This window comes from Bactrocera neohumeralis, unplaced genomic scaffold, assembly GCF_024586455.1.
Source record: "Bactrocera neohumeralis isolate Rockhampton unplaced genomic scaffold, APGP_CSIRO_Bneo_wtdbg2-racon-allhic-juicebox.fasta_v2 cluster10, whole genome shotgun sequence".
NCBI lineage: Eukaryota > Metazoa > Arthropoda > Insecta > Diptera > Tephritidae > Bactrocera > Bactrocera neohumeralis.
In genome coordinates, this window is record NW_026089623.1 from 15,676,859 (window position 1) to 15,703,741 (window position 26,883).

At 38.7% G+C, this 26,883-nt stretch overlaps 1 protein-coding gene across 2 annotated transcripts in view; it reads left to right on the top strand.

Annotated features, from left to right (window-relative positions):
• LOC126765193 (cullin-associated NEDD8-dissociated protein 1) overlaps window positions 1-26,883 on the top strand; it is a 94,987-nt gene that overhangs the window by 43,779 nt on the left and 24,325 nt on the right. Inside the window, exons 3-4 of one of the 2 annotated variants that reach the window (XM_050482794.1) lie at window positions 11,146-11,435; window positions 11,490-11,652. The exons of the other annotated variant lie outside the window; for it this stretch is intronic. Coding sequence (XP_050338751.1) covers window positions 11,146-11,435; window positions 11,490-11,652 — 453 coding nt within the window. The remainder of the gene's footprint in view (window positions 1-11,145; window positions 11,436-11,489; window positions 11,653-26,883) is intronic. 2 annotated transcript variants of the gene reach the window in all.

Here is a 26,883-nt window from a genome sequence, read left to right on the forward strand (position 1 = left end):
TGCGTAGGCGCCTCTTACAAGCCTCACTAAGAGGTTGTCGTCCCGCATACAAACCGATGGTTTCGATAAAAAAATAAGCCAAGCGCTTGAAATTCGCTAAAGAGCATCTAAGTTGGCCAATTAGTAAATGGAAAACAGTTCTATTCAGTGATGAATCCAAGTTTAACTTAATAGGCAGTGATGGAATGTCTTATGTGCGAAGGCCAGTAAATAAAAGATATGATCCTCGTTATTGCAAGAAAACAGTTAAGCATGGTGGAGGCCATGTAATGGTCTGGGGCTGCTTTTCTGCGAACGGAGTTGGACCATTATATAGGATTAATGGAATTATGAATCAATACGACTACAAATATATTTTGGAGAGTATCATGTTGCCATATGCTGAGTGGGAAATGCCATTGCGTTGGGTCTTCCAACAGGACAATGACCCAAAGCACACGGCAAATATGTCAAGTCTTGGTTTGAAGCAAATAACATCGATGTTATGGAATGGCCACCACAGTCCCCAGATCTCAACCCGATTGAGAACTTGTGGGAGCTAGTTAACAGGCGCATAGACAGGAATAACCTTAAAAATGGAGATGAACTTTTTAATAGACTGCAAGAAGCTTGGCAATCGACTCCGATGAAAACCATAGACAATTTAATTGCCTCAATGCCGAAAAGATGTGCCGAAGTAATCAAAAACAATGGATTTGCAACAAAATATTAGAAAAACTTATTTTTTAGGATTGTTTTCAAAAAGTTGCATATGTTTTGTCCACGTAATTTAAGAGGTGAAATCAAAATGAATTTTTTGTTTTTTCTTTGGATATGAAATGTTCTTGTATTAAAACGTTAAATAAAAGTAAAAATACCAAATTATAATAATTTCTTGTTTAATCAACTGTCTTCAAAGTTTAAAGCTAATATATATATATAATTTTTCTAATATAACGTATTAGTTGCATATGTTATGGCCACCACTGTATGTACAGGGTTACCCACTCGAAGTGTTACCAAATTCAAACTGCTATAACTACCACACTATTAATGACAGCGTGCTTAAATTTACACCAATAACAAATCATTCCATTGTTTACAAGCGTACAAAAACATTTTAGTCTGTGTCGTGTGAAAAAAAAGTTATACGTGATGGAATTTAAACGTAATAGTGTGATTGCTTTATATTTGGCTGGAAAATCACAAGCAGCAATTGTTCGTCAGCTAAAACATCTCGAAGTGAACAAAATGTTTGTGTATCGCACTATAAATCGTTACAATGATACTGGCAGCATCGCAAAACGCCATGGAGGTGGTCATAAGAAAACAGCAACATCACCTGAGATGATTCGAAAAGTGAAGGCTCGACTTGAACGAAATCCACGTCGAAGTGGCAATCAAATGGCTAAAGAGCTGAAAATTTCGCAAAGTTCAATGCAACGACTGTTGAAAAGTGAGCTAAAGGTCAAGCCTTACAAGTTCCAAAAAGGACACAATCTTACACCGCAGCAAAAAAAAGTTAGACTCGAAAGAGCGAAGGAGTTGTTACACTTGCACGAACGTGGCGAATTTCCGAACATTGTGTTTTCTGATGAGAAGAATTTCCCTATTGAGCAATTCATAAACTCTCAAAATGACCGTGTTTACTTGACCGAACGCACGTACGAGAATTTAAGCCTACGAATGGCCACCCGAAGTAATTTCCCATCGCAAGTGATGGTATGGGCTGCCGTGACCGCTGATGGGCGCTCTCCAGTCGTTTTCATCGAGCCTGGTGTCAAAGTAAATGCGACTTATTATCGTGAAAATATTTTGGAAGGTGCTTTAGAGCCGTGGGCACGTAAACACTTCGGCCGGAAAGAATGGACGTTCCAACAAGACTCGGCGCCGTCACATAAAGCGAGAATTAACCAAGAGTGGTTAAAAAATCATGTTCCACGCTTCATTTCGTCGACACAATGGCTTTCGAATTCACCAGACGCAAATCCGATGGACTTTTCCATCTGGTCCATTTTAGAGAGCAAGGTGCGGACTAAAAAATACACCAGTATGGATGCGCTCAAGAAAGCAATTGTACGTGAATGGGCCAAAATACCACAAGCTCACATTCGTGCAGCATGCAACTCGTTTTTTGACCGTTTGAGGGCCATAGTCAAGGCAAAAGGTGGCCATATCGAGCTAAAGTGAATGGATTCTAAATTTTTGATTATTTTCATACATTTTTGTCATTGGAATCAATAAAAATATTATCAAACTAAAAAATTATAGTCGTTTGAATAGGTAACACTGCGAGTGGGTAACCCGTATATACTACATATATGTAATTATTTTACAAAATTATAAAATATTCAAATTTACGATATTCAAAACATTGCTACTACTTACGCTTATACGTAGTTATAATACTATAATGTATACATAAGCTAAATACAAATTACTGTAAGTTTAAAATTATTATTTCGAGTTCAAATGATACAGTTGGTGCTGTACTAATTCTAAGTAATTCAGTGAATACGGTAGCATATCTGTACGCATATGTACATATGTGTAACTACAACAATTTGAAAAGAAAACTTATCTTGCTTGTTCTGCTCCCGCCGCTCACACTCTACTATTGCCTGCTTCTCTGCCTCGCTGTATGTGTGTATGTATATCGTTGTTGACTGCTAATACGCTTGGTGTTCTAACCCGCAAGTTCTGCTTCGCTACTACGTATGTATATCCGTATACAATGTATGCCATTGTTAACTGCTAATACGCCTAGTGTACGTATGTATGTAAAGTTGATGCTGCCGTTATTTTCTCCCGTGCTGATGAATTTACTGCCAATATATGTATATATGATTTTACGCTGCTCTCTTCCTATTGGTGCAAATGAACACTGTTCGCGGATGCCGTTATTCTGCTTTGCTGACCGTTGCAGTTGCCGTTAGATTTCGGTGTTCAAACGATACCAATCCACGCTTCCTCGGACTGTAGGTACAGTTCCTCGTACCTTTAGGAAGCCCTAATCTACACGTTCACTTTTGGGCCCTTCTGCACGTATGCCCGTTGATTTCTTACGCAAATCGTCCACTTCCAACTTTTCACTTTTGGGCCATCCCGGACGGGCCCCCAATTTGTAGAAATTTGAAATAAGGAGTCACTTATTTTAGATACATTTATTTGTTTATTTAATCCACTTTTAATTCTTTATTTATAAATAGTATAATTGATAATACAACGCTCACTTTAAACTTTAAATAATTAAATTGTCTTTAAACAGAAACGGATGGCCTTTGGCGAGGCAGCACGTCTTAACACTACGGCGTTAGAATCAGGAATCATAATACTTTCCTCACTATGATGGACGCTATGCCTTACCGCCCACAAAGTTCTGGTAATCCACTATTCGATATTCGAATAAGTGGTTGCGAATTGTTTATTAATTAGAATAATTAAAATTCAATTCTAATCCCACAATTTAATCATAACAGTGCATCTTTGTGCCTAAAATAGATAAATTGAACGAAAACTTGGCCTAGCCTCTATATAACGAATATAAGGATATTCGAACATTCCTCTATATGATTGGTTTTACACCGTAAGTATTTCCCTGGCTTTGATTTCTGCAAGCTGCAAGAGTATAATATTTTCGGTTGCACCCGAACTTAGCACTTTCTTACTTGTTGTTTATATCGTTAAGGTGATTGGTGTCCACAAATTATGTGACATATTTATCTTTTATGTCATTATTGAAGATTTCCACCTTATTTCCCTTATTGTTTATTCTGCATATATCTTGCTTCATCCTTGGGTAATCTATTATCACATTTGTATTCGTTAAGATATTATTACCAATGAGTCCGACAAAGTTCTTGTTGAAGTTACATTTAAGGAATTCGCATATGAACTCTTTTTCATTAAATTCTTTAGTGAAAACTCCCTTGGGCGGACACTCACCGTCAGTCAACTTTTGTCCGCCCATGAGAGGTGGCCGCTCAATGGAGTGGGTAGCTATTTTATAAATTTTTAATTTTATTATGTCCTTAATACTCATCACTTTCAGATTTAAATGCAAAACAATTCATATAACATTGTTTAAACAGGAATTTATGTATGTATTATGTACTTCAAAAATTCATATAAATTTCATGTAAATTCACATGAAGTAATATATAAAAAATATAAATATTAAATTCATTGCTTGAAAAACTGGGTAATTGTAGACTGGCTTAAGTTTTTTTGCTTTTTTAAAAGAAAATTGTTTTGCAAATGGTTTTCCAAATTTTGCAACAATCCGAATGCAATAAGGTCGTCGCTACAAAATCTTTTTAAATTTGAAACGGCAGTCAATGCGGTTTCGTTTGAGAAAATTTCATTTCTTTCTTCGGTAGTACTCTCATTATCAGTGCTATTATCGTCAATAGTTTCTATGGTTTCGTCAATTATAACGTCTAACTCGAAGTCTGAGCTTTCGGTCCATGCATTATTATCTATTTGGACAAAGTCATCCGGATTTGAATGAGTACACTCTCCAAGGGCTTTTGATAATTCAAAAATCGAAGCCAGCATTGATAATGGCAAGTCATCTTCGGGATCGAATTCAGGAGCCAGATTTCTATTTTTGTCAAATCCTGCCTTTTGGAAGCAATTTTTTACGGTTTGCGGTTGAACATTTGCCCAGGCTTCTTTTATGAAATGTATTGCCTCTAAAACGTTTATATTTTTTTTTGGCGAACCAGTCTCTATGCTTACCAAAATATTTTTAACCTGAGAGTTTCGGTAGTGAATTTTAAAATTTCGAATAATTCCTTGATCCAAAGGCTGGCAAACTGAAGTGGTGTTACTAGGCAGAAATAGTATTTTAACATTTTTCAAACTTATATCTCGAGGGTGGGATGCTGCGTTGTCTAAAAACAAAAGTACTTTTCTGTTTTCCAACTCCATTTTTTTGTCGAGTTCTTTCAACCACTGTGTCATCACTTCACGCGTCATCCATGCTTTCTTATTGGACTGCCAATTTACTGGAAGCTTTTTTAAATCTATTGATACAAACGCTCTTGGTCGTGCAGCTTTCCCTATGACAAGGGGTTATTCTTTTTCCCCTGCCATATTTGCACAAAGCAAGACAGTCAACCTTTCTTTCGATAGTTTACCACCACGGCATACTTCATTTTTAAGAACCAATGTTTTGTTTGGCAAAGCTCTGAAAAAAGGCCTGTCTCGTCCGCATTGTAGACATCCCTAGGGCTATAACCAATCAGAAATGATGGTAGTTTATCTGAAATATGCTGCACATCTTCCATATCAACAGCAGCACTTTCACCACAAATGTATTTGAGTGTTATATTATGATTTTTGTAGCCAACCGTTAGAAGCCACAAAATCATTAATCCCCAGCTTTCGGGCAATTTCTCTTGCCCTTTCTTGGATTATTGGTCCAGATATTGGAATGTTTTGGCTTTGTCCCTTATTGAACCAGTCTAAACACATTTCATCAACTTTTCCATCGATTTTCATGAATGACCTTTTTGATTCGACATTGCTCCCAGACATCCATTTTGTTCGAATTTCTTCTTTATTTTTAATAACCAGCGCAGCCTGCGTTTTTCTAATTTTGAACCTGATAACAAAAATTGGGCACATTTTCAATAACGTATTCCAACAGGAACTCAATGTGTTTATAATTATGTTGCAAAAATATGTGAAACAGGAAAATAATACTAAATTTTGTAGTACTAAACGATTGTGTTTGATTTAAAAAAAATTGTACACACAAAAAAAAATTTTTAAATAATTTTTGCACGATTTTAATATTAAAACTTACCTTTCGGCCAATGCGCGGACAAATTGTTTTCCTCACTAACGTTGATTAATTCAATTTTTTCTTTTAAGCTCAGGTTTGACCTCGCCATCTTACGCATTATGTAAATGTTTACACAATCACTAAACGCAATTCACTGAACAAAAAACCTAAGCATGCGCTTCATAAACACATTTAGGCTGTTCACGGTAAGGTGGTTATCGGGTTATGTGCTTATTAGATTAAATATAACCTCTATGCTCCGTGAGCACCCTATGTTGTATGGTTATTTGCTTATGTTTACACAAACAGCTGTTCATTGTTTACAATTCTAGTTCAATGAAATTTGATTTCGGCTTCCGTTCATTTTTTCACCTCCTTTTCTCGCCGGCGCTTTCGTGTTTCTGTAGACACTAAAATTAGAGTATAAATAAATGACAAAAAGTGTATATTTATTTTGTACTTTGTGATTCTTATTTACTTTTGATAATTTTTGATGCTTTTCGTTGCCTTTTATTTCGGTTTTAATTTGCTGATTGTAAACAAAAACCAGCTGTTAATAGCAGATTTTCCAATAAGAAAATCTAAATGGAAATGCCATTCGCTTAGTTTTATTTATTTTTTGTGCTGCCATTTAGTAAAATTCCAACGACTTTCTAACACTGGAAATAAGCAAATAACCACATAATCTGTAAACAAGGGTCTAGGTTGGTCAACTTTGGTTATTTTGTCATACCGCATTTTGTTGTTGTTCACTTAATCACATAACCACATAACCCGATAACCACCTTATCGTGAACAGCCTAATTACATTGGAGTCCCCTTTTATCATTTGTTCTAATCTGTTATTTATACATACGCCATACACACATGGCTATGGCGGTTACTTTCCTGCCCTCTCTCTCCTCCGCGCGGAGCCTCTCCTTAAAGGTATGAGACCCCACCGAAATGCAGGATTCTGGTCCCATCATCCTAAAAGTTGCAGCAAAGCGGGCCAGATCTTTCGCCAGCTAGTTGTTTTGTTGTAAGGGTTATTTAATCCTGTTACGTTTGTGTGGTTCAGATAAGTTGTCATCGAGGACATCCATCGTTAGGCCCAGTAAACTTGCTGTTTCGACGAGTCGGACTATAGAAAGATGTGTAGGGTTAGCTGGGTGTTTAGAGTCTCGTTGCATGCTCGTCATATATTTGGTATGTCGGGATCGGTTCTGGATAAATAGGAGTTTAACCTACTACACGCAGGCTGCTGGGCAAGGGTCACTCTAGATTATTGCGGCAACTCGACCTCTTTATCTGCAATGGTTTGATTCCATTCACTTGATTCTCTTGAGGTCCCCCACTACCCTGCGGGACCCCCTGTTTAATTCTTCTCAATGCGGAGTTTTTACATCGAAACAGTATGAAGGATTGCCGACTATAGTAGTGATGGCCGATATCCGTCGAAATTTTTTAATGTGATACATCGTTTAATTGGGATGCATGGTATGGTGGCTGATACTTCCGATACATCAATGTTTTTATTGGATTTTATTGCTCACGTTCAGCAATATTCAATATAAATTCATTTTGATGGTTTGGTAGCTCAGTTGTCATTACTACAAAAAAATTGGAGCGGCAACATGTATAATGTTTCCGTTACATGATCTCAGTGTCTGGTGTTTTTTATGGTTGGTTGCGTAAATTGCAATTGCAAAATGAGATTCAAAATAAAAATTATATAATATATACAATATATAATACAAAATGTTGATGTTAACCTCTTAATGATAATTGTTAGTATCTGTACGTGCAAAAAACCCTCAAATTGGTAAATTCACATTCTTCATAAATGTTTTAAGTCTTGAACCATATAAAATAAGAAGTATTTGTTTCGTTTGTACAAAATAGTAGATTTTCTACTCTTTCCCATCTGCTCATAAAATATTGTCATTCTCATTAAATTTCTAAACGGTTTAAAAGCTCTGACATGTGTTTCTATAGTTTGAATCTGCCTGGTCGATGACGTTTTGCAAATGATTATTTCATCATGGCAAATGCCTACACAAAAATTTTGCTACCCTCAATTGTAGTATATATGATAGTTAGTTAGCAATAGCTATTATAAAAATCACAAAAATTATAAGTATTTGTAGAAGCCGAGTGATGGACATGAACATTTCAGATAGTTCTGATAACGCTAAAATCTTCTTTAGTATTTGGACTACTCATCATACGTTGGTCGAAAAACATTGGAAGATAAACAGAAACAATTTGTTGGATATGTCAGATGAGTTATCCATATATTTTCTTACTCCAGTTGGAAGGCTAGTAGGAAATCCGCTGAAAGTAGTGTCTTTCAAATATTTCAATTGTTAGTACATACATATGTATGTAAGTTTAATCCGAACGTTTATTTTCGAAAGCTAGTCAGACAATGAGGAAACAAAGAAATCAAATAAAATTTACCAGGTTGAATAAAAATTTACAAAGCATGGATAAATAAGAATTTGTCAAAACTAACTATAATTATATATAGAATTTGTTTTGATTTACTTTGTATTAGATTATTTTTATAAACTTAAAGTTCTGAATCCCATAATTTTTAAATCCTTTAATAGAAACGGTTAAACTTCAAGTTTTTTAATAATATTATTCCAAGTCTTCCATAAGTATTTTTGCATTTTAAATCAATTTTTAATTACACTAATAGTGATTAGGCGGGTCTAAATAGCCGGAACGGAGCCGAATTTTTTTTTATATACGGCCAAGGATTGTCAACTCGGCACTATTCTTCGAAATTACTTCAGTTTTCATTTTTCATGCAAAGATGTGATTAGTCTCGTGCGCATGTAGGGCAAAAGCTTTGTATGTCTGGGTCTATTCTAGATAAGTAGAAGTATAACCTGCTACAGTACCTAGAACGAAGTTGCGCTAGGGTTACTCTTGGTTCAGGCGGTAACTAGAGCTACTGTTTTCTGATGCGTTCAGTGCCTTTAGTCGGTGTATTGTTTAATTTCGTCAACGTGTTGAAATAATGTTCTGATATTCCTAGGTAGCTCCGCTCCAAGCAAGTGACTGCAGGGATGGTTTCTATGGAAACATCAAAGCAGGAACTGCTTGGAGAGAGTAGTATTATATTCCTTTAGGCTTAACCCACATCGGGTTAGTCAAAACAGTTTTCTTTTTTGTCTCATACGACAACTGCCCATAGCTTCATATGTGACAACCCACATCGAACAAGACGGAACGAAAACGCATGTTCGAGCTTTGACTTGTTTGAAGAGCTGTTGTCGAACTTCTTATGCATTTTCATACATCCAACGCACAAATGCGACAAACCCGTCTTTGTTGCTGATGCTAAGCTATGGCGCAACCCACACCGAATGAAATAGACAAGACAGGACAGAAAAGCACGTTTTTTTGTTATTCAAGGGGCGTTCCCAAAGAAACAGGACTTTTTGAATCCAGCGCCCACTGCTGGCGCCATCTATATGTCGACTGGTGCGTTGGAATCTGCTATCTTTATCGATTGTCCAGTGAGACATTTCATCGATTGGAAGTGAAGTTATTGCGTTTTAAGTGTCGGTATGTTTGTGTTATCGGTGCGGAAATATGCTTCGAACAAAGAGCCAAGATTAAATTTTGTTTTAAAATTGGTAAAACTTTTACCGAAACGTTTCAATTGATGAAACAAGTTTATGGCGATGATTGCATATCCCGTAGCAGAGTGCACGAGTGGTTTCAACGTTTTCAAAGTGGGCGTGAGGATATAAATGACGATCAACATGTGGGCCAATCAAAATCCGTGATCACCGAAAATTCCATCGAAACTATGCGTGAATTTATCAAAAATCAGCCGAAATCATCATTGAAATTCATGGAAATGGAATTGAATCTCTCCTAAACATCGATTTATCGCATTTTGACTGAATATTTGGGCTTATGAAAGGTGTGTGTACGGTGTGTTCCGCGCAAAATGACTGACACAAAAAATCACATTTTAACCATTAATCACTTCCCGTATTCACCTGATATAAAAAATAAATATTTTTGGAGCCTAATATGATATTGAAAAAAAAACAAAACTGAAGAAAAAGAGCAACTCAAACAAGACAAAACGATATTATTTACAAATTTATCAGAGCAAGCTCTAAAAGAACATTCCAAGTTATCTGGAGAAATGAACGGATGAAAGGTATCTGGTAGTATATGTAAAAGTATTGACAAAATAAATGTACATTTTTAATTTTTAAACTCTGTTATTGATAGACTACATAACACATAGATATTAGAAAATAGATTTTATCGGGTGATTTTTTTGAGGTTAGGATTTTCATGCATTAGTATTTGACAGATCACGTGGGATTTCAGACATGGTGTCAAAGAGAAAGATGCTCAGTATGCTTTGACATTTCATCATGAATAGACTTACTAACGAGCAACGCTTGCAAATCATTGAATTTTATTACCAAAATCAGTGTTCGGTTCGAAATGTGTTTCGCGCTTTACGTCCGATTTATGGTCTACATAATCGACCAAGTGAGCAAACAATTAATGCGATTGTGACCAAGTTTCGCACTCAGTTTACTTTATTGGACATTAAACCAACCACACGAATGCGTACAGTGCGTACAGAAGAGAATATTGCGTCTGTTTCTGAGAGTGTGGCTGAAGACCGTGAAATGTCGATTCGTCGCCGTTCGCAGCAATTGGGTTTGTGTTATTCGACCACATGGAAGATTTTTGTTGCCAAAAATGGAAGAACTGAACTTGGTTGACATGTGGTTTCAACAAGATGGCGCTACATGCCACACAGCTCGCGATTCTATGGCCATTTTGAGGGAAAACTTCGGAGAACAATTCATCTCAAGAAATGGACCCGTAAGTTGGCCACCAAGATCATGCGATTTAACGCCTTTAGACTATTTTTTGTGGGGCTACGTCAAGTCTAAAGTCTACAGAAATAAGCCAGCAACTATTCCAGCTTTGGAAGACAACATTTCCGAAGAAATTCGGGCTATTCCGGCCGAAATGCTCGAAAAAGTTGCCCAAAATTGGACTTTCCGAATGGACCACCTAAGACGCAGCCGCGGTCAACATTTAAATGAAATTATCTTCAAAAAGTAAATGTCATGAACCAATCTAACGTTTCAAATAAAAAACCGATGAGATTTTGCAAATTTTATGCGTTTTTTTAAAAAAAAAAGTTATCAAGCTCTTAAAAAATCACCCGATATAATAATCATTTTAAAATTAGTTTGGTGTTAGGTATTCGACATATTCGACATAGCGTATTCTAAAATTTGTCTCTGCCATTACATATACATATATAAACGAGTATTTTTAGGTTTTCAACTATCAAAATTATTTTAAATGTATAAAATTATTTAACTGATTAGGAGGACGTTTCGGTAAAACTTGAAGCACTGGATATACTCACCGACTTGCTTTCGCGATTTGGATTATTTTTAATCCCTTTTCACAATCAGATTTTAAAAGCTTTGATTCCTCAACTAGAATCACCTCGACAGGCCGTAAGAAAACGTTCAATTATCGCACTTTCACATCTTCTTGCATTGGCGGATGATAGCATCTATGATGATGTGATAGTTCGTCTTTTGAAAGGTTTGGAAAACAACTCAAACTCTGGTGCCGTTCGAACATACATCCAATGTTTAGCATCGATTTGGTAGTATATAATATATTTATTGAAATACATGTAACATAATATTTTATAATATAGTCGACAATCTGGACCTCGTTTATGCAGCCATGTGAACACAGCCATAAAACATTTAGAAAGATACAGTCAGTGTGATGACGATGAAGTTCACGAATTTTGTCTCCAGGCGTTTGAAGCTTTTGTTTACAGATGCCAAGACGCCGTAGCTCCCCACGTGTCTATGGTATGTATCTTTAAACAGTTTTATTGTTTATTTAATATATGTCTATACATTTTTTTGTAGTTGATATCTATATTTTGGGTAGATTTTAGAACATCATCTCCCGCATTTGGGGTTAAAATGGGTATGTACGGATAGAGGAAGCTCTCTAGACTAAGATCATAACTGGTCAATTGAAGTCTCCGGCAAACCATAGTAAAACAGATTTTTTTTTGGCTAAATTCAACTTTTCGATATCATTTTGGTAGTACGATTTGTCGTTAGTTTCAAAATAGACCTCCCTTTCGGCGATCACCTCTTCATCCAACGAAATTTCTTCCTAGCGAGCATTCTTTTGAGGATGTGGAAGTAATTCGAGGCCCAATTCATGGTTTTTCGCCATCGATTTTACTGACTTGTGACCCGGTGCATTGGCGTGGTGAAACCGCACTTTCCTTTTCCTCAAATGATCGTTCATTTTTCATCGCATCCCAAAATACAGACGACGTAACCTGCCAGCCAAATTTTTCACTCTTTGGAGCGGGTTCTTAGTGTGCATTGCACTCGGATAACTGTAGATTGTACTTCAGTGAAATGATGTTTCATCCATTGTCACATATCGACGCGAAAATTCGGGTTTATTACGCTCGAACATCTCCAAACACTGCACCATATTATCAACTCCATCCACTTTGCACAGAGCCCTCTCATACCGAAACATTCATAAATGATATTATGTATCCGTTCAGTTGATATATTTAGAGTGCCTTCTATTTCAATCAATCTCAATTTACCGACATCCAAAATTATTTTGTGTACTATTTTGATGTTTTCGTCAGCAACAACCCCTTTTGGGCGTCACTGCGTTCACCGTCTTCGATGCTCATTTCAGCACTTACTTAGCATACAATCCTTGATGGTTGATTTTCCTGCGGTAGTCTTCGGAAACTCGTCATCAGGCTAAATCTTTGCTTGAACTTTATTTTTTCCTTTCACAAAGTAATATTTTACCAACAAGCGAAATTAATTTTTATTTAGTTTTTGCACAATAACAAAAGTATCTTCACTTTGTTAGGGCTAACTAAAAGACATATGGATTTAATTCTAGTAGCGCCATCTGTGTATCGAACCGGGGAGTTTTCAATTGACCTGTTATATAGGTGGTTCTGATTAACATACTATATGGTTTTTGTGATATTTGCATTTAAAGTTCGAAAATTCAACTGTTAGGTTGGAAAATATCTTCGCCTTTTTGTCTTTTGAATTTCGCGGTTATGTATAAAGCGCTACAGAGCTCGTATCTGGCAATATTATACATCTTTGAAAGGTCTTGACATAACCTATTGATAACCTAATAAATTGGTGATGATATTAGGCTGTCAAATATCTTCCTTCCGCTTTTTTGCTCTTTATTCAATACTTTATAAAAAGTGTTACAGTGATCGGATATAGTTCAAATATGCGCCGTTTCTTTCGATAATTTGTTTCCATCTAGACGGCGACTTCATAATATCCCCCTCTAGCGGTTTTGCCTTTAACGAAGGAAAACTTTAAAATAGCGCGAATTTCGGCGTTAGTGAACTCCATGTTTACACGTCTATAACTATTGAACGCAATATCCGAACTAATCATGCATAGCGTCGTTTTGTAGATTATGTCAAGACCTTTCAAAGATGTATAGTATTGCCAGATACGAGCTCTGTAGCACTTTATACAAGTATACGCGAAATTCAAAAGACAAAAAGTCGGAAGGGAGATATTTTGCAACATAATATTTTAAGTACGTGTTTTTTTAACTTTTATATCCATTAACAATTCACGCTTATTTTATATTAAATAGTGCAAAAGAACTTTTAATTCAATATTCAACTTTTATTTTATTTTCCACACAAAAATGGGTTTGCATTCTAACAAATATCGGCGTTACCTTATCCACAAAGTTTGGGAAGGAACCAAAAAATAAAAATAAAGAAACCTAATTAGAATTCTTTTCTGCTTTGTTGATTTTAGCGTTGGCGGCCTTCGCAAAAATAAACCAGTTTTTTCACGAAGAGCTCCTTTTTGAGTTGACGACGCTTCAAAAAAATAACCCTAGTCGGTCCAACACCGGAGTGCCATCGTTTCTTCGTTTGCAAAATAAGTACTTTTTGTTTGCATGCAAGCCTTTGTTATTGTATGAATAATTAGTCTAGCGTTAGTGGATATAAAATGAATTTTAAATGCAAATATCTCAAAAACCATTAGTCAGCGACAAATATATACATATTCTTAATCCTTAACATCGAAAACATCCCGATCATACCCATTTCAACCTAGGATTTTTACTTAAAACGTAATTGCAGAAGTTTAATATTGAAGTATGATTGTTTCTTATATTTTTGTTATACATTTAACACCGTATATTCTTTCGAGTAACCGCAACGATTCATCTATCTAATCATTGCTTAGTATCATCTACAAAAGGTAGCTTAACGTCAATTATTAATATATTATAATATTTTATAAAGTCTAGGAAAAAAATATCTGTAAGGGTTTGTAAAAACTAACTTAAATTTAATGAATCAAGTTATACTTTATTTTATGTTAAATTGTAAAATGTATAGATTTTTAAGTTTTAATAAAAATGTATTCACTTCAAATTAAGTTTGAATATTTTATATTGTAACCAAACATGTTGAAATTAGTTTCATATTTTATTGATCTAAAAGCATTTTGTTTTTATTTGCTACGCATGTCAAGATTCAAAGCATCATATCAAATCCAAATAGCGACTACAATATTACATAATCACAAACAGCTTTATGAAACTTTGTACACATTGTCACAAAATACGGTTAAGCACAGAGAAGTGATTTAACCAAGCTACAAACTATCACATAAAAGACCATATTAGAGAGGGGCATCATTGATAAATATTTTTTTGAATAGTCGCCTGGGCACTGTCTCTTATTACGTTTAATAAATATTATAAACTACAACTAAGTGGATAAATGGATAAAATTAGATCATGGCCCAATCCCATACAGAGGTTAGTTACAGAAATGGGAGGGCTACACATGAACCGGTATGTCGATGGCAGTGGCACCTCCCACTTTTTGGTGGAATCCCATAGCTCAACAACTACTCGATCAATTTAAATCAATTTTATATAAATCTTGATACCCTACCACTTCGAAGACATTGCGATCTGGGCACTGTGAAGTTGTTTATAACGTAGTCGTTGTGCGGTACGTTTGGGATCGTTGTCCTGCTGTAAATAAATTCCCCCAGGCAATCCACATCATAAGTCGTTTATCATATCCAAAAATGTTATATTTTGATTTGTCGGAAAAAAAAATATTGTCCCAGACATCAAATCCTCTGAGTTTATATGATTTAGCAAACTCCAGCTGTTTATTATCTTCCCTAACAAAGGAATTTTTCCTAGGATTGTACGGCTTAATATATTTCTTTTTATTGATCTGCGCTCTGTATCCTTTGAAACAATGGTTTTTAAAGATGTTTCCAATGCAGTAGATATATTCGGAGCCCTTATGAATGGATTTTCCTCTATTGTTCTCCTTATAAGTAGTTTATTTTTTTCAATCAGCTTCTTAGGGCGGCTTTTCCTCTTTTTGAAATATTGTATTACCTTTTGTACCGTTGCTTTACTCCTGCCGATATATTTTCCTATATCTGCATATGATTTTTCATCTTTATGCATACGTACCACAATTTGTCCCCCTTCTAATGTCAATTCTTTTCGAAACATGATTGGACACGAAAAATATTTTTCTTCGATGCGAAAAAATGACCGTATAAAGTTATATTTCTAATAATCTGCAAACAATTTGTTTCTGCCATGGATTGCAAGTCAAATATATTGTCCATTCGCGCCCTGGCTACTTCAAGACGCGATCGTATCAACACATTTACTGTGTGAATTTATTACTATTTATTACTTACAGTTAATTCTTTAGTACAATGTGGAATATCAGATTATTACCAAAGTTTCTCACACTATTTAAAATTGCAAGAAATATCTTAATAATAAACTAAGAAATGTAAGGATAACAAAACTTATGCTCTACGTATACTTATATAATATCTCATAAAATTCTCGTGCCACGGTGTTTGTTGCAATACTTTAACGAAAGACTGGACCGACTTAGGAGAAATTTGGTGTGCTTATTGGATACACCAGCGGCCACGCGCAACTTACTCCTCTCATTTCTTAGAATTTTTTCGGACTTTCTCGTTTTTTCGGGATTTGTTTTACGTTTTTAGTAAGCACAATCAAATTAATGTATATTATTTAATTATAATTATGGTCTTTTATTTTACTACGTTTGAGTGAGTGAGTAAAGCACAAAATAGCTTTTCTTTGTGTATATAAAGCGGCCATTTTATTGTTTTTAAAGTAATAACGCCACTAAACTTTGTCTTTAAATTAAAAAAATATGAGAAAACATTAATTTCAATTATAGTATATATGAAATCAAATTAAATTTAAAACTATAATTTTTTCATCGCAGGCAGTTTATTTTGTAAAGCTCACAAACTTTCAAATGTCTAGTCTATATACACCTTCAGTTTTGTTTTTAATTTATAATAAAAATTTTGATAAATAATAAGGTACTAGATAAGATAAGATAGATAAGAATATTATTGAGGTTCTGCACCGCGACCTTGGGTCTATTGTGCCCTCTCCTGTATCACATGACCTCCCAAAGCCCCAGCAGTCTGAAAAATTCCAGTAGTTTGCCGGGCGCTAGTGAGGTGATGTGATCCCTGCTGATAAAGATGGAATCCAGGGCCTTAAGCCTTTTTCCACAGATTGCTGTGCAATCTAGGATAAGGTGTGCTAGTGTTTCCTGTTCCAGGTCGCAGAACCGGCAGTTAGCACAGGAGACCATGCCCATGTTGGACAGGTGCTTCCTGAGCTTGCAGTGCCCTGTGTAGACTGCGACGATGATTCGGAATTTCTCACGGGGGAGGTTAATTAATTCCTTAAACCTGGAGAGGTTATATCCTCCTAGGAGCAGCTTGGCGTGGCGCATACTTGCTGCCTGCCGCCAGTGCCGCTCTCTCTCCTCCGTGCGGAGCAGCTCCTTAAGAATGTGGGGTCCTGCTGCTACGAACGGCTCTGGTCCCCACATCTTGGACGCTGCCGCCGTGCGGGCCAGCTCGTCAGCCAGCTCGTCAGCCTTCTCGTTCCCTTCTACTCCCTTATGCCCTGGTACCCAAATTAGGTGCACCCGGTTGCACAGGGACAGGCGGTTTAGCCTTCCTATGCATTCTTCTACTAAAAGCGATTTGGTCTCGTACGATGAGATCGCTTTTAGTGCCGCTTGACTATCGCTGAGAATAGCTATGCGCTGGTTACGATAGTTGCGGCTGAGGTTGATTTCAGCGCACTGACTTATGGCAAGAACTTCAGCCTGGAAGATGCTTGGGAAGCAGCCCATAGGTATGGATAGCTTGGTTCGCGGACCCGCAATACCTGCCCCAATGCCTTCCGGTGTTTTCGAGCCATCTGTGTACCACTGAATGGTACTGTCTTCCAGCAGTCTTTCCAGCGTGGAATCGTTCCACTCCTTCTTACTGCCTAGAGTTACTTTGAAATGCTTTTTGAAGTTTATTTTCCTTGTTGTGCCGTCTCTTGGGAGGAGGGCCAGCGGTGTGCTCTCCGCTAGAGCGTCCATCTGTCTGGAGGACATTATCTTCCCTCTCCCGCAGCCTTCTGCTGACATTAGCAGCATGGTGTGCTTTGCTGCTAGCTTGATCACCTTATGCAGCGGTGTGAGCTCTAATAAGACTTCCAGTGCCACTGTGGGGCATGTTCGCATTGCCCCCGAAGCACAGACACATGCAAGTCTTTGCAGCTTTGATAGTCTCTGAATCACAGAGGACTGTGCTGCTTTGGTGGCCCAGACAACCGCTCCATAGGTGACGATGGGCCTTACTATCATGGTATACAGCCATCTCATGATGTTTGGCTTGCATCCCCATGATCTGCCGGCTAGGCGTCTGCAAATCATAAGTGCTCTTGTTGCTTTGGACAGCAACAAGTCCAAATGCCTGCTCCATTTCAGCGTTGAGTCTAGGGTGACGCCAAGGAATTTGACCTCCCTAGATATTTCCACCTCTGTGCCTCCAATTGTTAGGGTCCTCAGGCTCGGAAGAGATCTCCGCCTAGTGAATGGGATCACGGTGGTTTTTGCTGGGTTGATGTTTAACCCTACCGTGTTACACCATTCCTTCGCCAAGTTTAAGCCCCTTTGAACAATGTCACAGAGAGTGTTCTCAAATCTTCCTCTCGCCATTATGACAATGTCGTCCGCGTACCCTTGACAGCGGATTCCATTGCTGGTGAGCAACTCGAGTAGTTCGTCTACTATCAGGCTCCAAAGCAGAGGGGACAGTACTCCACCCTGTGGACAGCCCCTCGTTGTGCTAAGACGAATTTTACTTCCTCCCACTGTTGTTTCTGCAACCCTAATGCGCAGAAGGGCTTCTATTCATCTGCGTATCGAGGGGTTCACTTTCCTTCTCTCGAGTGCTTTGATGACGCTGGTGTGAGACGCATTATCAAAGCCCCCCTCGATATCAAGGAAGGCGCAGATCGCAACCTCGGCATTATCCAGCAAATCCTGCAGCTCAGACGCGAGTTAGTACAGAGCGATGTTTGTAGATCTACCTGCCCTGTACGCGTGTTGTCTGGCATGTAGGGGTGCAATCTTTAGCGCTTCCGATCTAATATGGTTGTCTATTACTTTTTTCATCCCCTTCAGCATAAAGGACGTGAGACTAATAGGCCGGAACGATTTGGCTAACGAATAGTCTCTCCTCCCTATCTTGGGGATGAAAATCACTTTTGCTATTCTCCACGGCTCGGGGATATACGACATCGCCAAGCTGTCTCTCATCAGCCCCAGCAGGTGTGGTAGGAGGATGTCCATACCTTGCTGCAATAGGGCCGGGAAGACGCCGTCCACTCCCGGTGACTTGTAGTTCGAGAAGGAGGCCAGTGCCCATCTGACTGAGTCTGCAGTGAACAGGTTCCTTGCAGTCAGCCAGTCTGAGCGATCCGGCCTGCGTGTGACCAAGGTTGGGGTTAGGTCAGCTTGAGCCGTCTCCGGAAAGTGCGTTTGTAGGAGTGTTTCTGCCCTCTCCTACGTGCTTGTCGTATATGTCCCGTCCTGTCTCTTTAGGGATAATACTGTGTCCGTCTTACCCTTCGACAACGCCTTGTGCAGTCGAGCTGCCTCCGGGGTCGAGGAGACGCTATCACAGAATTTCCTGAAACTGTTTGACTTGGCAAGCCTAATCTCCTTGTTGTAGGCTGTTAGGTGCCATTTGTAGTCCTCCCAGCTGCCTGTGCGCTTGGCTTTGTTGAACAGCCTACGCACCTTGAGTCTGAGGGCTGAGAGTTTACTGGACCACCAGGGGCAGCCTTGTTTGCTGGTGGTCGCTTTCAATGGACAGGCACAATGATAGGCGTCCACAATGGCTGTGGCTGTCTCTCCCGGAAAGTATGCGGATGCAAGGACGAAGTCCGATCCTTCCTTGTCCTTCACCTGCACCGCCACCAGGTCTTGCGTTAGAAACTCTGAAATACAGAAAAAGTCTATATCGGCTCTAACGACTACACAAGATCAGGGTCTCTCGCTAGAGAGATCCCAGATTACCTTGCTCCTTCTCATGTTGAGGCCTCTTATCCCTCCTTTGAACACCCAGGGTTCCTGGATTAGAAGGATGCCCAGGTTATCCGAGATGAACCTCTTCACGATGACTGCCGAGGCTGCCGATGCGTGATGTAGGTTCACCTGGGCCACTTCTATGCCGGTGCTGGAGCCTACAGAATCGGTTCCATGAGAGACAGGTCCCCGTCTTCGTCCCCTTCATCGACCTGCATCTCCAGCCCTTCCAGAGCTCCTGGGTGGATGGCATCGTGTCTTCTCGCCCGTTGCTCTCGTCTGCATCCGCGGCGGTGGTCGCAGCCTGCCCAGCCGAGATGGGTTCGCTGGGGGATTCGTTATCCTTACCCGAAACCACAGCTGCAGTCGCCTCATGCGCCGCTGGGCGAGTTACGGGTGAAGCTGGTGCTACGTTCATCCCCGTCTTAGCTTCTTGGCTCGTGAACGCAGCCTTGGGCCTCCACAATCTTGCCGAAGCGGAAATTCAGTCTGAATCCCTTCAGCCTTATATACTTGTAGGACTCGTCGTCCATCGTGATGCTGAGGTTCCACCCGGAACCCACAACACTGCTTGCTACAACTTTCCACGCCGAGGTACTTAAACCTTCGTTCTGGTTTCTCACCAGATTGATCGCGAAGTCGTAGCTATCATCTGCACTTCTCGGAAAGAACGCCACCATGCTGTGTAGTTGCGGTATTTCTTCACCTCTCCTTACACACAGGGCCGGGCCCTTCCAACCCACTAGCCTTGGCGTGATCTCCTTCAGCCAGGTGGCCGACTTCTCTTCCTGGCAGTCGATCAGCAGTATGCCGCCCTTGAAGAAAATGCCGTTAAAGGCGCCAGTGAACCTGTAGCCGATAGACAGGGCCTTTACCAGGCAGTCCTGGAGGGCTGTAAGTTGCTCAGGCCCTAGGGCCTCCGCCGGGTAATTACGGGGCACCACTGCCATTCGAATGCTACTTACAGCCTCTGAGTATTTACGGCTCGCGGTACTTATTGGCTGCTGGTTGGAGTTGGAGCGCTTACCACTGGCCTCCTGTGGTTTATCTTCCCATATTCTCTTGGGCTTTGGTGGCACCTGAGGCGTTATTTGGCCACCCTTACTTTTCTCTGATCGACTAGGTGCCTCTTGGGTCGCCGGCCCTGCTGCGCTCCGTTCCTCCAACGAGGCTGCTTTAGCACGACGACGCCTTCGGTTCCTGCGTTTTGTCGCGGCCGATCCACCGTTGGTACCTGTGCGTCTTGCATTGTTAGGAGAGGGGTCTTTCCCACTGCTCCTACCCAGAGCCCGCCTTTCGGCTGACACCGGGGTCATACCGTCCTCAAGGAATCTTAGGTACCACTTAAGAGTGGCTCCACTCATTCCCGCTCTACGTGGGTCGTCATGACCTCCTGGCCGTCCTGGCTCCGGGGTACAAGGAATGTTCCCTCGTTGCCGTCTTCTTTTACGTTCACCCCTTGATTCCACTTTCGTGAAACCACCCTCCTCTCCGCAGTCGATCCTGCTCGAGGAGGTTGTGGGGGTAGCGTTTGCGCGAATTGCTGTTGACGCGCTGCGCTGAGTGCCGCTGCAAGAGGGCACATCGTCGTCGTCGTCGCGCGCGTGCTCTTCAAAGAGTGCACGCTCTTCCGGCGACAGGGCGTCCAGGAAGCTAAACTTTCGCTTAGCCCCTGGGCCACTCTTGCTTGCGGTACTATTGCTGCTGCTGTCCGTGTCCTCCATTTTGATTGTCGTTGCTTTGGTCGTTGCCGTTGTTGTTGTTGTTTTTGTGGTTGTTGTTGTTGATCCATCTTGTTCTTACGACCGTTCGGCTCGTGTTGTAAGCCTCCCGGTCTAGTCTTAAAGAAGGGGAGTCTAAAAGTCCGCTGCGCCAGAGCCCCTTGACGCAGTAAGGCCACCGTTACTTCCCAAGGCGGCCCGGTGTTGGGAGGCTCCGTGTGAATACAGCCGAATTTACCTCCTGGCTGCAAATCATCCAATAGGCACGGGTCGCATAACACCCTGGATTAGGAGGTGGTAGCTCTTGGTCACTGTGCACATGCAGCCTCCGTCAGCCACCGGGGGCGATGCTCTGCCGCATCATCTTCGATGGCTGAGAGATGCTGTGCTGTGCTGCGGTTTAAGCCCCTGCACCACGACAAGGTGCCTACCATTCGCAGGGGAACAAGATACTAACTTATTTCGAATAAAATAAAATTCAATACCCCAAAAGGTACCGATTTTAAGTGTTGCCAAATATGCGCAATACTTGAAAGTTTTGAATGGTAAGTTGTGCATGGCGGTAAGTGTAAGTCTAAGAATCGGCCAACATCTATTTTTCATACTTTTAACCAATTTTCAGACCAATTTTTTTTTGTACACATTAATAATTTTTTTGCGAAATATGTACATACATACTATACAATTCTAGTTCAAGTGGAGTCACAAAATCGAAGTGTATAAACAACACAGATATATGTATGTGTGTACATAGTATGTATGTAAATCGTAAACTTCAGTATCACATTGTCGAATTGGACTGTTTCACAATTTTCCACTACTTAATGATGAACAAAAAACAATTTACGACCCCATTATGCTGTCAGTTCTTTTTGTTTTTGATGCACTAGGTTCAACTACTGAGATACAGAATTTAGCTGTCATTAAAGATCATTTGGCATGAATGCACTATGGCAAAAACATTCGTTCGAGGCATTGTATAGGGCATTGAATGATATAAAAAAACAACGACAAATTATTTGACGGCTCTCTGTTACTCCTTTCAGGTGATTTCAGACACAATTTCCGTTATTCCACGTTCAACGTACGCTGATGAAATCAACGCTTGTTTAAAACAGGGACCCGTAGTCATTATAAGTTTTATTTCAATCACGCAATATTGATTATGCATTGAATTTTGCAATTATTACCGGTAATGATGAATTCTATAATAAACCATAAATAATTATTAGTTTAGAGAAAAAAAAAATAAAAATAAAGTCATAAATAATGATTATTTTTTAATAAAAAAATTAAAACCATAAGTAATGATTATTTATTAAATTAAACCTGAACTAAATTCTTTCTTTAATTACAACACGACATTTTGATCTAAAAGTGACTTTTATTTTGAGCAAAAAAATCCTTAAGCCACCGCATTATTTACAACTGAAGGTTGAATCTCCGTTTACTTTGTAATTTGTCATGAAAAAATGTATGAAATACATTATCCAACCCTTCATTTTGAATAGCGCGTTCCGAGGTGAAAATGTATTGCTGCCACGAATTCCTATGAGTCTTACAGATGGGACAATTGAATAAATTGATAAATGCTTTTACCACGGACAACTTTATGTGGCATATCCTTGCATGGGCATCCAGTTTGTTTGCATTCGCTAAAGATAGAATGATCAAATTTACACTCCATTGTGTTGAAAGATTGTCCGTTGTTGTCTAATTATTTTAAGATCCCACTAATCGGCACACCGTGAAGCCTTATAGAAAACAAACGAATTACTGCAAAGCTTTTCTTTTTTATGGATCTATGTGTATGTATTAATCCGCCTGTCTTCATATGTTAGTTTTTTATAAAGAAATTTCCTAAAAATAACCTATGTATGTACATATACATTGTTCATAAAATAATTTTTGTATACATGTTTACATGCATAATTTCCCCATCCCTTAAATTTAAAACTCCTGAGTTTAATATTAATATTAAATAAATTTAAACAAGATTTTGATGTTTTCCTTCAAATTTCAATTGCCTTTTTATCTTTGAACTATGTATATTTTGTAAATTATTAAATCTAAACTTACGTTCGTGTTTATGCCGTAAAGATTCATAGTTTTTAATATATGCATATTTCCTATTGTCCATAAATATTTCTCTCCTTTTAATTCTTTTTTAAAGATAATTTGATTTAAATTTTAAAATATTTTCATAAATATTTTACAATTCCCATATTCAACATCGATTGGTTTATATCTTGTAACAGAATGATAGCTATTATTTAAAAAATCTACAGCCTTACTCATTTTATATTTTATGTTTAACTATTTTTTATTTTTTGTAAATTTGTAAAACAAGCGTGCGACTGTTTATAAGCATCAAAACTGGTTTGTTTAGTGCAAGTTGTGTGCGAACAGTTGGAAGCGGGTTTCGTTGCGCTAATTGATACGTCGAGGGGTTAATTCCTTCAATATCATTATTGCTTGGGCGGTTTTTTGGCTTAACGAAATATAAATTTTTGTTTTCAGTTTTAAGATTTTTTTTTTATATTAACGCTCTTGAACTCGTTATTAGTTATAATTTTACCAAAAATTTCTTATTTGGGATTTGGAAAGGCATAATTTTTCGGTTATCGTTTGATTATTACGGTCTTCCAGATAAAAAGCAGTTGCAAATTTCGAAAAAAAGGTCTTTAAAGGTTAAGAAATTGCATTTGGAATTTGTATACACATGCATTGTATTATTTGTTTTGTGTCATTCGGAATATCTGTAAATTTAAACTTTTATTTAATACGGTTGCGATCGTATTTACATCTACTACAAATGTAGCCATTATTTATAAACTTTTGTATGCATTCTTTTAGTTTATAATATATCAGCCGTTTTAAGCTTTCATAATTTTCATTTATGAATACATGTCCCGTTTCATTCATATGGTTTCTTTGGATTTTTCTGTAAACTTCGTCTTCATTTTCTACTTCCTTTGCATTGTACAAAAATTTTACAACTTTCACCTTTCCGTATATTTCGAATAAGTGTAGTATTTTTTGTTGTAAAATATTGTATTTATCCTCGTCTAATTTCAGTACCTGTATGTTTGTTTAATAAATGTTCGAAATTTGTTTCCAAGTCAGTGGTATTAATATATATTTTCTTTTTGTTATGTTTATATTCAAAGTCTTTGGTTTTATCATCTGTAAGAATTATTTTCGTTTTAAAACGGTTAACAACTGTGTTAAGAAAGGCAATATGATTATGAGTGTCTCCTTCTTTGGAATGATTTTAAGAATAATTTTTTTTCATGGTTATTTAAGGTTTTACTGGATGATTGCCTTGCTACAAGACTGTACTCAGGACATAGTTGCTAGCGTCTGTTATCAGCTGAAAATGTTTTTTTTAAGTCGGGGTGCTTGAGTACGGAAGCATCAGTTATTATTGTTTTAAGTTTTTCCAAAGCTGTTATGAAATTGGGATTATTAGGTTTTACTGTAGCATCCTTTTTTAAAAACTTTTTTGTTAGATAAGCCACCTTTGAGTAGTCGGAATAAACTTTCTATAATATTCCGTAACACTAAGGAAAGATTAATATGGTTCAAATTTTGCTTTAAAATGCAATCAACTTTTGCCGAATTGGGTTTCACTCCTATTTGGGTGAGTACAGGGTTTGTCTGGAAAGGAAATGGACTGAGTTGATTTAAAAAAAATTATTCAACCAACCGTTACAATTCTTGAAAAACTTTCAAAATAGGAGGACTTGGTGAAAACTCTTTGCAAAATCTATCGTGGTGAGCTCGACCCAATTTGTCTAATATTCTTTCAATATTAGGAATAGGAAATTTGTTTTCTACTGTTATTTGATTTAACTTTCGGTAATGTATTACTATTCTTCACTTTTCCATCCCTGAACTATCCTTTTTTTTTGGCACTATCCATAAAGTACATTATCAGGTGACATATTTTCCTAATGAAGCCTTGACGTACTATTCCGTCTGTCCATAAATTTTCTTCTCACGTACAGGGGGTTATCTGCACATTTTACAGTAAACCGGTTTTTCAGACACGGTTTTAATTTCGTGCTCTACACAATTGGTATTTCTCAATATTTCACCCTCCATCAATATTTTATCTTGAAAATCGCAGAAAAGTGCAGCTAACTTCTCGATATTTAAGTCACTCAACTGGTTATCCGTCATCTAAAAGGCGGTCTCTCATCCGAATCTGTCGATTAGTTTTCATTGGTACTGTTTTTTACGTGGCGGGTCCCAAACCCAGCGCACAACCCTGTGGAGGGAATGTTTCGGCTTCTCACTTTAGCTCGCCTTCAAACCTATGCCATTAGGCTACCCAGAGGATATTTGGTCAAGGACCGGAAGTCGTGAGCTGCTTGAGCCACATGTAAAATAATCGTTTCCGGCCACTCCCAAGTGAATGGCAATCAGAGAACTTTCCTTATTTGCGTGAACTTCTACACAAGCCCACCGTCAACAAACTGATTGGACCTTATCACTGTGGCTTTAGACCTGGAAAATCAACAACCGACCATATATTCACCATGCGCCAAACCTTGGAAAAGACACGTGAAAGGAGAATTGACACACACCACCTCTTCGTCGACTTCAAAGCTGCCTTTGACAGCACGAAGAGGAGCTGCTTTTATGCCGCGATGACGTTGAGCAACTCCAAAAGCTCAGTAAGGATCGGGAAGGACCTCTCCGAGCCGTTTGATACCAAACGAGGTTTCAGACAAGGCGACTCCCTACCGTGCAACTTCTTCAACTGCTGCTGCTGAAGAAAATAATTCGAACTGCAGAACTTAATCGAGCAGGTACAATCTTTTATAAGAGTGTACAGCTGCTGGCGTATTTATTATATTGATATCATCGGCCTCAACACCAGCGCCGTTAGTTCTGTTTCCTTCAGACTGGACAAGGAAGCTAACCAAATGGATCTGGCGGTTAACGAGGGCAAGACGAGGTATCTCCTGTCATCAAACAAATAGTCGTCGCACTCGCGACTTGGCTCTCACTTCACTGTTGACAGTCATAACTTTGAAGTCGTAGATAATTTCGCCTATCTTGGAACCAGCATAAACACCACCAACAATGTCAGTCGGGAAATCCAACGCAGGTTAACTCTTGCCAACAGGTGCTACTTCGAACTGGACTTGGATGATGACAACCACTTATGAGTCGACGTTGCGAGTTTTCGAGAGAAAGGTTCTGCGAAAGTTTTATGGTCCTTTGCGCGTTGGCCACGGCTAATATCGCCTTCAATGGAACGACGAGCTATATGAGATATACGACGACATTGACATAGTTCGGAAGACAGCGGCTACGCTGGCTAGGTCATGTCGTCCGAATAGATGAAAACACTCCAGCTCTGAAAGTATTCGACGCTGTACCCGCCGGGGGAAGCAGAGGAAGAGGAAGACCTCGAATTTTTTGGAAGGACCAGGTGGAGAAGGACCTGGCTTCGCTTGGAATATCCAATTGGAGTAGCGTAGCGAAAAGAAGAAACGACTGGCGCGCTGTTGTTAACTCGGCTATAATCGGGTAAGCGGTGTCTACGCCAGTAAAGAAGAAGAAACAGGTTATCCATTACATGTTTTCTTTTTTCCTAGGCTGGTTGGCTTTAGTAATTTCGTGTATTGTGGGAACAAATTTTAATACTCTTTGGTTAATAATAACTACTTCTTTACTCTTATCAATTATATCTTTAAGAGGTTTTAATATATTTTGGCCTATTATTATTATCGAATTGTTTATGTCTAAAATCAGCTAATTTTCATGCCATAGTGGCATTTTCGTTCAACTCTGTTGGCAAATAGGTTAAGATTTCATGATAAATATTTGATTTTTAATTA